Source organism: Zootoca vivipara, chromosome 2, assembly GCF_965207765.1.
Source record: "Zootoca vivipara chromosome 2, rZooViv2.hap1.1, whole genome shotgun sequence".
NCBI lineage: Eukaryota > Metazoa > Chordata > Lepidosauria > Squamata > Lacertidae > Zootoca > Zootoca vivipara.
In genome coordinates this window covers 91,567,881-91,583,153 of record NC_142584.1, presented here as the reverse complement: position 1 = coordinate 91,583,153, position 15,273 = coordinate 91,567,881, and the positions used below count along the sequence as shown (strand labels likewise).

Below are 15,273 nucleotides of genomic sequence, written 5' to 3'. Positions count from 1 at the left end.
GCATTTCAGTTAACATTATTGCTGAAGTGATAGCTGCAGGGAAGAGTCACAGAGATGGGAAACAGCATCACTTAAAAACAGCACGGAATGTGGGAGGTGAAATAGTTTGCTTTACAGCTCTTGGCCCTAGGAAGATATTGGTACCTTGCCACTATTGCTACATTTTAGTTGGCACAAATGGCAATGATGGTGCATGCCATCAAAGTCTGAATGGCCCCAGTTTGCTAAAAGAAAAAGAAAAAGCCAAGTTATAGTAGGCTGGATAATGCAGATTGACCTAGCACCCCACTGTAGACATTGTCCTGGCATGGTATGCTTCCAATACCTAACCAGCTTTAATTCTTCATGCTAAGTAGTTATGTTCAATGACAAGGCAATTCTTACAATTGGCCTTTGAGGATGCTGAGGGTAGGAAGACAGGCAGAAGGTGGGCAGAAGGAAGAAATAAGTGAATGTGCACCTCTTCCCTATAACACTTGCCAGAAGAAAACACAAGTATGCTTGTTTTATGCCAAAAAATGATGGGTTACTGTGAAAGGGAGGCATAGTCACTTCCATGGGCTGTGATGAAATGTTTAATCAAAATGTTAGTGAAATAGCAGCTTCAAAATGTGCAATTTTGTACATCCCAGGATGCCCATTTCAACACTTAAATGAAGTTATAAAGCAACCTAGTCTTATTATCAAAGGGAGTCTCGTTCCTCAAACACCAAAATATTTAGAAACTAGAAAATTAGTACATGTTCATAAGGTTGTGATGTCAGAGTACTGTGTCACCCAAAACACAGTATGTAACAACTTGTACAAGGTTTAGAAAATGCAGGTGAAACTCGGAAAATTAGAATATCGTCGAAAAGTGTATATATTTCAGTAATGCAACTTTTTTCTTTCTTTTAACTTTTATAAATGCTTTCTTTTGGAAATTCCACAGTAATAAAACAAATAGCTACAATAATACAAAAATAAACATCGCTATTACATTTCATTAATTACATTCCATTTATAATTGAGCTGCCTAATGACAAATAATTACAATTACAACAAATAAAGGCTTGACATATCTTGCTTTGCATGTCATGCACCTATCTCATATATTGGTTTCACCTTTTAAGTTGCATTACTGAAATATATGCACTTTTCGACGATATTCTAATTTTCCGAGTTTCGCCTGTACTATACCATGCAGTATAAATTTTGCTAACGATAGGACATAGATTCCCCAACCCTTCCCATACGAAGGCAAATAAATTGCATCACAAGCCCTTGATTTACAGGTTTTAATTATTATATTTAAAGAGATAAAACTACTCATTATTTTACTGTCCTATCCAATTTAGCCACCTGGTCTCCAATTTGCTTGACTAAAACACGCAAGTCATATAAGCTATTTTTCAAAAGGACATCTGGCTTCTCAGTTGGATTGCCATTCAGACCAGTGTATGACTTAAATATCAGAATATTTAGAGGCATGAAATGAGGGCCAGGGCACACACCACACAGTCGCCACGTTGAGCTGGGAACACCTTAAATGGCTTCCCATGCTGGCTGCCTCTGTGCAGCAAGCTGTTCCTGCTCAATTGTTCCCATGCAGGCTGGGAAGTTTTCTCTACATCATCAGAAATGTGTGTGTGTGTTTCTTAAAAAAGAAAGAAAAGAGTTTGCCCTGCTGGGATGGGGGGTATTTATATGTTTACTAAATTTATATCTTGACCTTCCTCCCAAATGAGTCCAGGGCAGCAAACACTTCTGCTATATATATATATATATATATATATATATATATATATATATATATATATATACATACACACACACACACACACACACACACACATATACATATATATATGTGTGTGTGTGTGTGTGTGTGTGTGTGTGTGTGTGTGTGTGTATATATATATACATATACATATATATATATAGTTTAAAAGTGTAATAAAAACAGTGCTATTTTTCTAGAAAAGGGGGTGCTGGAACTCCCTTGTTTTCTTATAACGGCAATGGCGCCCACCTGAGAGGTGCCGGAACTCAGTTCCGATGAGTTCTTGCTGGGGGTAAAGAAAAAGCCCTGAAACATATTTAAAACATTTTAGAACTAAAACTAAAAACATGAAACATCTAAAACAAATTTTAAAACTGATCTAACCAATCCGTCTGCCTGGAGAGACCCACTGAATGAGAAAAGTTTTCAACAGGTGAAAGAATGCAGTGGTGGTACCTGTCTCATGTCAAATAGCCAAGGGGTTCCACAGTGAGATGTTGCCAAACAAAATGAATGACTCCTTACAAATGGAGAATGGACATTGCGTGGCACTTGCAGAAGTGCATGTTCTGCACATTGAAGTCAGTTCAGCCTGTGTGGGGTAAGACGGTCACTTAAGTAAACTGGCCCCAGCCAATTAAAGGATTTATATAGCAATAACAACATCTTAAACTCAGCCCAGTAGTTTGTGAATTGCTTCCTATGAAGTGATTTTTGCAGTACAATAAAAGCATATATAAAACAACTCTCTCTATATACACAATTAAAAACAATGAGATATACAAATGTTTCAAAATCAGTGACAATGGCTAAAAATCTTTACTTAAAAGACTTGTTGAAAAAGAAAAGTCTTTGAGAGACAATAGAGAGAGGGTGCCTCTATTTTATCCATTCAACGAACCACAATGTCCTAATGGTCTGAACATGGAAAGTGGCTTTTGCATGAGAGCTTTTTCACAGGCACTGCTTGAGTGTTGCTGCATTGATCTAAGTTCCATTTCGGAAGAAAAGAACCAAGCTATAATGAGTCTGCACAGTACTGCACTTGCTTGCCACAGCAGAACAGAGGCACTGGCAGCAAGGGTAGAAGTGATGGATAACTTGAGGTCCAGAATGCAAGGTCTAATAATGCTGGGTGGCTTCTGGAAAAAAACAGATCTAAGGGAAAAAAGAGCTTGCAAAATATAGAGGGTTGGCCCCATTGCTCTTAGCACTGGCACTATTTTTTTTAAAAAGACTCAGCTTTCTACATTGCATTGATCTTGTGGGATCACATGTGAATGGGATTATTGACTAGCTCCCACCGTAATCAAACTCAGACCTACACTGTCAAACGTAGTGACTGTTGTAATTTAGAGACACTTCCTTAGAAGGAGAATAGGGGTCGAAGTTTAGAAAGGATTTCTGGAGGAGGAGGGTGAAGCCAGGAGCAGGGTGAAAGAAGAGCTGCATTCAGACCCGTTAGAAGTAATTTCATGCTTAGTAAAAAAATGTTTGGTGTGATCTTCATGAGAGCGAACTCCTGACTTAATACAGCAAGGATATGGAATCATCTCTGCAAAGGCCAGTGTTCCCCAAAAGAGGTCTACCTCACACTCTGAGAACAGTGACTTTTTACTTGAGCATTTGATTTCAAAATTTCTCCATCCTAAAATTGTGCCGTCCCCATTTCCTGTTGTGGCCTATTTAATGCGTGAACGAGATCATATCTTGATGGATGCCTTGATTGACTGGAATTGATTTTAGACCTTCCCTTAAAGCATATCAATCCTTCTCCATTCTGCTTTCACTGGGGATGAATAAACTGTATCCTTGCTTCAGGAACCTACTCTGTCCACCATATTGCACTCCTGCTGTGCCCATCAGTTTAAAGCTAACCCCAAGCAAGAAAGAAGAGGAAATTAGCAGACACCAGAGGCAGAAATGACTAGATATGCCAACAAATGGGGGAGTTTGCCGGAGAGATACAGCCCGAGTTAAAGGAGAATGGTTGCTTTGGAAAACGCCGCATTCATTGGCACTGTTGGTAAAGCAAGTGAAATTGCAGCACTTCAGTAAATTTTAATGGGTGAGGACATGAAGGTGATTATTTATGGCAACCCGTGAAGTGAATAAAATGTTGAATGAAAGTTGAACAGGTTTTTTCTAGGCAAGATCTAAGAGCCCACAGAATTGCTGCACAAGTGAGATTCTGAATAAGTCTTATTTGTTGATTTAATAGGGGATAATCCAAAGCTTGTGGTATATTTTGCTGGACTGCTGCCTGCCATTCTGATCATTCAAAGTCAACTTGGAATTCAGGACTGCCTGTGGCAAAATTCCCCCTGTTGCCATGTCCCACATTTTTCATGATCTAGGTCTGTAAGGTCATATTTGTGGTGGTATTATTCTCTTTTAAAAAAACAACTTTAATTGAACATTACAAACAACAAATGTAACCTCAGAGAGTTATTTCATTTATCCACCAGCGTAATATCATGAGTACTCTGCTCACATGCATGTGAAAATTCATATTATCACAAGGAATCTTGTGCTTTGTGCATTAGCCCACTTTCAGTGGGCCTCTTCCACATAGGAGCTTGAGAGATTGGGGGATATAGAGTTTGTTATGAAAGAGAAGAAAGCAAGCCAAAGCGCTGTGGCTTGTTGTTTGCTTGCAAATCACAGTTCGCTTTTTAAAATTATGGTTTGCTGTGCATCTCTAAACAGAGCATCTTTCTTTAATTATGGTTTGTTTGGCCACCCCATTCCAGAACCTCACCAAGCTGCAAAGACACGAGGCAAAAACAGCTGGAAAGCCATAGATTCTTTGTAGAAACAAGCCATGAATTGTTTGCTCATCTGTGAGATGGTTTGTGGTCTATTGAACAAACCATGCCTTATCATTATGTGTGGATATTGTGATAGTTTGAATGAGGTGGGGTAGGGAAAGTACTTTGGATATCAACAAATCCTGTTTTGCTTTTGAAAGCTAAGGCCATACCTTAGCTCTGTCTAATTCAGTTTTTTGTCATGTCAGCTTCTTCTTCTTTTGCGGCCACTCGTATCCAAGTAAGATTGTCTTCCACAACACGGTTTTAACAATGGGTCCGTAAGTGACTGTGGAGGCCAATTCTGAATCCACAAGTCCTTCCGCAGTGGGGACATTGGTTTCCAGGCAGGAGTTGTTCACGGTGTGGATTTGCCAAGCGTGCCTTCCTCTTAGCATGTTTCTCCCTTGCGTCCTGAGATCGAGTGTCTTCAAAACCCATGACACCTTTGGTAAAGGCTGTTCTCCAATTGGAGCGCTTGCATGCCAGTGTTTCCCAGTTGTCAGTGTTTATACTACATTTTTTTTTTTTAAGATTTGCCTTGAGAGGGTCTTTCAACCTCTTTTGTTGACCACCAGCATTACACTTTCCATTTTTAAGTTCGGAATAGAGTAGTTGCTTTGGAAGACGATCATCAGGCATCCCACAACAAGACCAGTCCAACGAAGTTGATGTTGAAGAATCGTTGCTTCAACACTGGTGATCTTTGCTTCTTATAGTACACTGATATTAGTTCGCCTGTCTTCCCAAGTGATGTGTAAATTTTTTCAAAGACACCATTGATGGAATGTTTTGAGGAGTTGGAGATGGTGTTTATAAGTGTTCCATGTTTCACAAGCCTATAGTAAGGTTGGTAGTACAATAGCTTTGTAAACAAGCACTTTGGTTTCCCTGTGAATGTCCCGGTCCTCAAACACTCCACTTCAATTGGGAGAAAGCTGCACTCACAGAGCTCAGGCAATGCTGGATTTTGGCATCAATGTCATGTCAGCACAATGTAGCAGTGCATACACTTTGCTTTTGGTCACACAGAACAGCAACCACATATCTCGCACTTATTGTGCAATATTCAGCACGTTTAATTTCTGAATTAGAAAATTATTTTAGAAGGTTTATCTGGCCATTTCATTTATCTGGCAGCCCTGAAGCTCTAATTTCTAATTGCCAATGACTTTTCTGTAGCAACCTTTTAACATGGCAAATTAAATCTGTATTTAGCTAAAGTAAAGGTCATCTGTAAAATTAACTATTGCCAAACTTGCACAAATCCAATTATATTGTTTTTTGTTTGCTGCACTGTATAAAAGCTTACAAGATCTAGATTTGAGAGCATGGTTTTTTATGAGCACTGGCACAGCAAAGAGACGAATATCTTAGAAGGCTGTATTTAGTGGGACAATGTAATTTAGTTTTCTTGCAGCAAAACTGTAATCTGAGATTTTGGCTTGTCATGCTGTTAGAATTTATGAGCTATTTTTAATACAGCAATTACATGTGGTGAAAATTGCTCAGGAGCTTTAGGAGATAAATTGAATTTTAATATTTTCTTTCCTGTTTGGTTGTCCAATATTTTTTTATGATGTATTCCAGGAAAAGGTAATGTACAATACTGGAATCAAGAACGACATGGCTCCTTTATAAACTGGTATATTTTGTGGAAATGGCAAGCTGCAAGCAAAGGGCATCTCATTAAACAAAGAAATGAGCTGTCCTCAAAGCAATCAGTATTTACTATTAGTCAAAGGGTACGGTAAATAATGAATTGTAGGTGAGGAGTTATGGGTAATTATCCACAGTGAATTCAAATTATTTGCTTTTTAAAAAAACCTTGAGCTGAGGAAATGGGAGAGCACAGCAAAGAAAGAGTGATACATTTGCTGCATCTCTAATATTGCCTTCGTAAGAAAGAAAACATTTTTACTGGAATTGGTGACCTTTTGTTGATTTAACACCACAGGGTCTTCTCTCCTGTGCAGGCTAACTTATACAAACAACTTCATAAAACTGCACAAAGGGCTCACCAGCCATTCTATATTCTACATTCACTGTTGCAGAGGCATTTAGAGGCCAGGGGCATCAGTGGGGCACTGGAGGTATGAATAGGGTTGCCAGACTCAATAGAGGACAGGACTTCTGTGCCTTTAATTGCCCTGCTCTCTTTTGAGTCTGGAAACCTTAAAGAGAAGCCAGCAGACCAGCAAAGGGTCTGCTGGTTTCTCTTTAAGGTTTCCAGACTCAAAAGAGAGCAGGGCAATTAAAGGCACAGAAGTCCCATCCTCTATTGAGTCTGGCAACCCTAGGTATGAATGGGCATCAGGCTTTGAAAAGCTGGTATCACTGGATCAAACTCGTCAATTTTGTTGAATTAATTAAATTAAATAGTTTTAATTGAGTTTCCAATGAAAGTGCAATTAGTTTTTTTAGTGTTTTGAGTTTTATTGTGTCATTATCTTCCATAGTGGGTCGTGCAAGCCACTAATCAGAATGCTATTTATGGGGTATGGTATTGGGGATGGGTTTATTGAACCAAGCGGGTGGTGGTCTAAAACCGTTTGGGAACCACTTCCTTAGAGCTGCTCCTTTCCACCTCATGCAACTACTCAGCTCATGCAACTACTCAGCTCATCTTCCCAAACCATTTTTCTCCCTTTACTCTGCAGTCCCACTTTGCACCCCCGTTTTTCCCCTTCCCCCCATGTTCATGCTTCCTCCTTTTGTGCCACACATCCTTCTGCGTCTCCCACACATTGCAACTACTATGCGCACTATCCCTTCCACCCAACTATGAATCCACCACCCCCTCCTATTATTCTGAACCTTTCATGCCCCTGCTTTCATCTTCAACCCCATTCCCATGCCTCCTGCTCCCTCCTTTTTCACACCCCCATTTTCACTCCCTTCCCCCCCTCCTTACATTTCTCAACTCTCTTTTGCATACAGATCAGACCCATTTCCATTTCTCATCTTCTCTCCTATTGTGCAACCCCCTTCACAACACACTATTATCACCCCCACCCATTTCTCCCCATCTTCTCCTTTGTCCAACTCTCCCTTGCACATAGTCCTGGTTCCATGTTTTAGGTGGCTCTTGGACCTTGAGTACATCCACTTTCTTCTTGTCACCATCATCATAACTGTTCATTCACTTGTCCTTTTCCTCCTAGCCTAGTTTGCACCACCAGATGGAGGAAGCAAAGCAGCTATGCTTATTGTCCTTCCTGTTGCTGTTTGCTTATAGGCTCCAGAAAGGCAGTTGAGCAGGTAACAACAGCAAGGAAGAGTAGCAGCAGTTACTGGAATCTAGCAGTTGGCAGCAGGACCCGTTCCATGGCTTGGGCCTTAGCAGGAGCCCAACAAAGCTATTCCCTGACTCTAGCCTCGTATGCATTGATAATCAAAGCGGTGACTTTCTTCCCATCTAGCTACCCACATATTAGCAGCAAGTGTAGAGGAAAGTTTTGGTTGGGGGAAAACCACTGACAGACTTAACTTCCCTTTTATTTTGTTGAGCTCTTAAACTGAGTACTGTAGCTTCCTGAAGATCAAAACAATTGGAGTAAAGGGCACATTTAAAACGTCTCTAGAACTGTTGAAAAATGTCACAGCATTGCAATTTTCCTGCTATGCATGGAGGCAGAAAGTTCCATGTTGTTTAATGTCATGCTGCCACTTTAAGCTACACTAAATACTTGGATACTCGTAGCTGAAACCATAGCTGCCAAGTTTTCCCCTTTCTCGCGAGGAAGCCTATTCAGCATAAGGGAAAATCCCTTAAAAAAAGGGATAACTTGGCAGCTATGGCTGAAACCCATATCTGGAATGATACTAAAATTTCTGCTGTTTGGGTATAATTGTGTGTGAGGCTTTTTTTGGTCGTGGTGGGATGTGGGGAAAGGTTTTCTCTCAGATTGGACTGGTGGGTGGAACCTGTTTGAAACTGTTCAAAAGCTTAGGAGCCAAAGGCGAATCCTGCAACAGGTCAATTAGTGAGCACAGTCAAACTTTTCATTTATATTGAAAGGCATGTTACTTTTGGAAGAAAAAAATGGAAAAGAAAAGAAATGGGATAAGGTTTTCAAAGAGCCTGCTGCTGAATTGAAAAGTTGCTGCATACTTATTGCCATTTGAAGCTTCATTTCAGTATGTAGAATTTATTCATTATTGCCTTGTCTTTTCCCTGTGGAGCTTAGGACAGCATTCATGAATTATTGCAGTCCGTGTGTAGGTTAAAGTAGTATTGGAATAGGACCTGGGAGACCAGGGTTCGAATCCCCACTCACTGGGGCCAGTCACTGCCTCTCAGCTTAACATACCTCATGGGGTTCTTGTGAGGACAAAATGGTGAATTGGAGAACCATGTACACCACCTTGAGCTCCTGCAAGGATAACAGGAGGAATGGAGGAATAAGAATAAATATTTTTTTTCCAAAGGTTAGCACTGTAGGGCAGCTGCTGGCTGCCCACACTTTTGAAGAGCAGCTGCCTGCTCAGGCTATGTGAGAAGCACAAGGCATTGAAGAGCATATGAGCAAAGGTACAATATTAACTTTTGCTTGCACAATGAACCAGATACATAGCTGCGCCATCATGAGGGGGCAAGGTGGTGGTGGCATTAACAGAACCAACTGTGTGCTCAGATACACCAAGCAGGAGCGCCAACACAACCAGTTGCACCTGCATAAGGTGGCAAAGAAATGCCTTGCCTGTGACACTGCATTACATTGGGTATGGATGGGCTGGCCCAGACAGACACCAGCTGCTAATGAGGGAACTGCTTGGCCATTCCCTGTGCTGCCTGGTTACTGCAGCTGACTGTGACATATGGAGCCCTGTGGCCCTCTAAATATGTTGGACTCCAGTTCTCATCACCCCTGACCATTAGCTATGCTGGTTGTTGCTTGTGGGATGGAATTCAACAGCATCTGGAGGTTCACAATGTCCTCATTCCTGATGTATAGATCCATAATAACTTGCCCAAGCCTATCTAATAAACACAATGGCTGGAAGATGGTGTACATTCAGGTCCAAAATAATATGTGCATATGCTTATACTGTGATCTAGTTTGAATCTGCTCTGGTTCAAATCCCATATCATTTTCAGCTTTGATTTTTACCGTAGGGAGAGGGGTGGTGGGAGGGAGCCTCTGAATATGAAATTCCATCAAAGCCCCACTCATTTAATTCTGGCATTGAGTCAAAAAACTGCTGAGATCTCCATAATTTCTACCCAGTTATAAACCAATGGCCTGTAACACCCTCCCAATAATTGCTGGTCAGCCAGCTGTTTCTTGCTGTCTCTCTGGGGCTTTATAAGTGTCACTTTCTGGCTGCCTGCCTTCTTCCTCTGAATGATAAAAGCAAAAGGTAAGTCTGCTTCTCTCTAGTTCAAATTGTACTCCGGAAAAATTTCTGGGATAAATGGGCACTAAACCTTCCATTAGGATGGCCGCTGGCTGCCAGGCCAAGACTTTTCCTTCCTTAGCTTGGGGTATTTTTCTCCTAACAGCACTTTGGGCTTTTAAATGCTGGTTGTTTTTTATTATTGTTTAGTAACATTCGTATTCTGCTTTTCTTCCAAGGAGCCCAGGGTAGTTAATGGCTTCTTGCCTGCACTCATTTTATCCTTAGGTTAGGTGGAGACTGAGTGAGCTTATGGGTGAACTTAACGACTGAGGCAAATTTTACTGGGGCAAGTGTGACAACCACACACACATACACAAAACTACTGTCAAACAATTATTCTTCCTTAGAGAGACAGTGTGGTGTAGTGGTTAAGAGCAGTAGACTCGTAATCTAGGGAACCGGGTTCGCTTCCCCGCTCCTCCACATGCAGCTGCTGAGTGACCTTGGGCTAGTCACACTTCTCTGAAGTCTCTCAGCCTCACTCACCTCACAGGGTGTCTGTTGTGGAGGAGGAGGGGAAAGGAGATTGTTAGCCACTTTGAGACTCCTGAAGGGGAGTCATAGGCGGCATATCAAGTCCAAACTCTTCTTCTTCTTCTTATGGCGTTGAATATTTAGCAGAGAGACCCTTGAAAAGCTACAGAATCCCCCCCTTAAGCCTGCATTTTATTTTGAAACCTTTTTGGAAGGTTTAGCAAGCGATGCTAAATAGGAATGGTTGGCCAGGGAGGTCCACTGCTGCACACCTGGCCTCCTGACAGCAGCATCATGGTCACTTAGGAGGAGGGAGGAGGGGGCTGGGAGGTTGGAGTTGTGTGGCCACATTGGCAAGTAGTGCCAGATTCGCTTCCCTCTCTGCCATCCACTCTTGCTGTTAAAGGGTTATTGGAGTTTTGACATTTGCTTCCTCTGTTGGCAGCAAGTTTGATGTTTTGGCTTTTTGCTGCCTTGCCCTTATTATGGGACACATAATAAACATACCCGTCAACTCCCGGATTGAAAAATCTGGGATCAGCAGCGGCGCGGCACCGGAAGTCGCTTCTACGCATGTCCAGACATGCAGAGAAGGAGCCTCCCTGGCCGGCAGGAGCGGCTTTGAAAATCTGGGGGAATTACGGGATATTTCGCTATTTGGGATAACAGCGGGAAATGACTTTAAAAACGGGGGTTTCCCGCAAGAAACGGGAGACTTGGCAGCTATGATAATAAGGTCTGAAGGCACATGGGGACGCCACCTTGCTGAAGTTAAGCAAGTCTGGGTGCAGGTGTGGTCAGTGGCTGGATGTGAGACATGCCTTGGGTTCAAGAAAGTGGGATACAATTGTAGGAAATATCCATATCCATTGATATATCTATATTTGGATTGTATTGTGGGTGAGTGTAGGGGACCCAGAGCTTCTTAATAAAGTGGTTTCAACAACCAAATGAGGCAAACTTTCCTGCCTGAACAGCACAACTGAAAGAATATGAGCTATGAAAAATCTTATTTATGATCCCTATGTTCTTCTTTAGATTCTTTGTAATTACTTACCAAATTGCATTTAGCTGAGAAAAAAATGAATGGAAACTATTACAAATGAGGCAAAAAAATTAGCCACTTTTTCATGTATGCAAGCAAAAAAAAAAGTAATTAGATTTCTGTGGTGTAATTGGTTTTGTTAAGCCCCCCCTCCCTTTCTGAATGTGGGATCAGAAGTGGAGGGAGAATAAATTAGAATGTATATGTTACTATGATTTATGTTTCAGCTTATGAATCTTGACTATTTCTTCATTTTCCTAATAAAATTAGAGCTGATGCCTTGAATTTATTTATGTGGCTTTCTCTCTGTGCTGCCATTTTTAGGCTTCGCTCTCCAGGAGTGTTTTAAACGGGACAGGAGGAGAACTGCAAAGCACTTTCCAATCTGTTTGGACTCCCTGTTTACAGAAGAGAGATGGAAATGCCATCAAACACAAAAGGGGCCGCTGTGTGCCTGCTTCTCTTTGTATTAAGTTTGGCAGCGGCCATTGAAATCCCTCTTTCTGGTAAGTTGTAGCTATTTACTGAATGTTCTCCTGCAGGAGAACAGATTAAATCGTCCAAATGTGCTGTTTCCATTTTGAGCTTTGTTGTGCTCCAGTGTGGCCTCTGGGGAATTTGTATGCGATAGAAATGCAAGTTTTGATTTCTTCTCTCGATTGGTTCATGCAGTGCAGTAAACAGGTGCAAACAGCTCGTTGTTGGCTACAGCGGTCACTTTTGCAGCTCCTAAAGAATAAGAGGGCAAAGGAGCACATAGATTTGCAATAGTCATATGTGTGGATGCAGATTTAGAACTAATTGCTATAATTTAAATAGAAATACAAAGCATTTCACCCTAGTGAGATTGCCCAGGTGGCTTGTGGGCCTGCTGTTGAGGTGCTAACTGTGATGGACAACTATGAAGACATTTCCCAATGTGAGAAATAGTTGCAGCATTTAGGATTTTTTAGTTTAGAGAAAATGTAAGTAAGAGGTGACATGGTAGAAGGCAGAATTTATAAAATTATACATGGTGGGAAGAAAGTGGGTAGAGAAAAAGCTTTTCTACCTCTCTTGCAACACTGGAACTTGTGAACATTCGCTGAAGCTGAATGTTGGAAGATCCAGGACTTCTTCATGCAGTGCAGAGTTAAACTATGGAACCTGTTCCCACAGGAGACAACGCTGGCCACCAACTTGAATGGCTTTAAAAGAGGGTTAGACAGATAAGCTATCAACAATGACTAGGTTCTACCGTGTCCGTCAGAGGCATTATGCATCTGAATATGATTTGCTAGGAATCCCAAGTGGGGGTTGCTGTTGTGCTTATGGCCACTGTGAGATCCAGCCTGGCCTGATCCAGCAAACTCTTTTTATATTCTTAAGAACCCAATTACAATTTGCTTGGTATCCCAGTGAAACATAGACCCCAAGGTGGCTATATCAGTGCCAAAGATTAATTATATAACCCAGTGGTTGAAAGTTCACCCCAGAAAATATTGCCAAATAACTAAATAAATTTATGCATGTTTTGGTCTTGGGAATCTCTCCGGGGCTTCTTATGCCATCTCTACTTTGCAAAGATAAGGGTTTTTATGGTTTGTAGAGATGAGCAACAAGAACAGAGAGGCGTGGGAAGAGGGGAGAGTTTCAACACCCTTCTCAGTGTGTAGCTGGACAGGCCCAAATGGGCTGCATTTTTTAGTGTTTGGTCTTTGGGGTTTCCATGTTCTTTACATTTTTGAACCCTCTTAGTTCAAGTATTCTCCTCATCACTATGAATAAGACTGTTGGTGCCCAATAGTGGACCATTCCAAGAGCCCCATAAGACAGTAATCAGTGATGAGTTGGTCTCTGGTAGAGTGGATCTCAGGGTAAGAACTTCAAACAAAAATTTAGGAGGTGAATTGGGAGAAAGAAACCCTTCTGCAGTTTACCATATTTTGTTGATGCCTCATGCCATGCAGCATGCCATGCAGCTCTCATCTGTTTCTACCCACAATGCACCTGCACACTGTGACCCAATTATGTACATATGTGGCCAAACTAACCCAATCAAAGTACTTCAACCTGAGCAACCAACCAACCAACCAACCAACCAGAGAAGGCAAAACAAACCACACCCCTTGGCCAATCAGGCAAAAGCACCAAAAGTTCCTTTTGGATTCTCACTGGGACCACCTAATCCTACCCTGCTACATGTGAGGTGGGCAGGCAGGTTTCTGTCTTCCAAACCACTGCTAAAGGGAGGCATGCATGCTTTCATTTAATGCTTCAATATACTTCTCCATCCATGAGGTCCTTGCTAGCAAACACCTCATATCAGCTTCATGCCTCATCCCGGTTAAAAGAGTGGTGGCAAAGCTCATAGGTAGTGGAGCACTTTTTTATTTTGATACACAATGCCATAACTAGATAACAGTGTGCACTTGCAATCTACTTTGAACATGAAAATATTGAGATTGGGAAAGTGCAACCCCATTTTAATAGAAAACAGATTTAGCAATTTTTTTAAAAAAATGAATTACCGTATATTCTGGCGTATAAGACGACTGGGCTTATATGACGACCCCCAAATTTTCCAGTTAAAATATAGAGTTTGGGATATACTCGCCGTATAAGAAATACAACCCGGCGTATAAGATGACCCCTGACTTTTGAGAAGATTTTCCTGGGTAAAAAAGTAGTCTTATACACAGGAATATACAGTAATTCCTTTGGTCTCCATTCACTAAGAGAATGAATTATTTCTTGAGATCATATTCAAATTCCCTGATAAATCACATAATTGGAATTCTGGTCTACCTGTTCCCAGACTATTTGACTTTTCTCTGACCCTACGTTTCCATTTGATTCTTAATTTCTGTTAATGAAGCTTTTCATGGTTTTAATAAACATGAATTATATTTGGCTATAAACAAGCTGGGCAAAGCATGGCGGCCTTGGAGATGTAGAAGACGAGATACCATATGGTGCAGCAAGATACCACATTTCGTGTGAGCACCGAGTTTTCTGGTTCACTGGGCTTAAAGAGTTTCTAGCCAGTACCCTAATATTCATTCCTATAATTTATAACGGAGTGGTAATTCTATTATGGTCAATTACTCTTCAGGGCCCAATTTCCATTTTTATAGTTTGGTTATGTGGAGATTCACAACACTTTAATTTCTTTAGGATTAAAAAAATGTAAATGCACGAAATAGAGGATTTGCATAGCAGTAAAGCCCAGTCATCCATCCATGGAGAGTGGGTGGTCCTGAATGATGATGCCAATGGTAACTGAGGTTGTTTATGTCGGTATCTTGAGCAGCACATGGACTTTGGTTGGGTAACAGCTTCCCTTCTTTAACTATTAATTTGAATCCAATCCTGGTGTTATTTGTAGGGTTTTTTGTTTTGTTTGTTTTTTTAAAAAGAATGAATTACATTTAATGTGCACACAATAGAAGAATGCAAGAGCAAAAAGAAGAAAAGAAATAAGAAAAGAAATTTACAACCTCTGTAACAATGGGAATAATGGTTTCCTGCCACCCAAAGTCTATTATCCTTGAGTCATTTGTTTCTGCTGCATTCCTTGGGGCTATATGGCAAACCCAAACAAAAGGCCGTGTATTACTCGTAGGGATGTTTACAGAATTCAGTTTTGTGAATTCCAGTAGGAACAAAACTGATCTACCACTTCCCAGCTCTGTGTGGAGGCTGGAACTTCGTGTTTTCAAGACTTAGTTATTTATTTCAACATTTTATATACCGTTTAACGCTGCTTACTTATCAGGTGGTGTACAATGGAGACACAA

At 41.0% G+C, this 15,273-nt stretch overlaps 1 protein-coding gene across 3 annotated transcripts in view; it reads left to right on the top strand.

Annotated features, from left to right (window-relative positions):
- Positions 1-15,273, top strand: part of CHL1 (cell adhesion molecule L1 like) — a 198,691-nt gene that overhangs the window by 106,013 nt on the left and 77,405 nt on the right. For all 3 annotated transcript variants that reach the window (XM_035106610.3, XM_035106606.3, XM_035106608.3), the window contains one exon: positions 11,819-12,000. In XM_035106610.3, coding sequence (XP_034962501.3) covers positions 11,910-12,000 — 91 coding nt within the window. In that variant the 5' untranslated portion in view covers positions 11,819-11,909. The remainder of the gene's footprint in view (positions 1-11,818; positions 12,001-15,273) is intronic.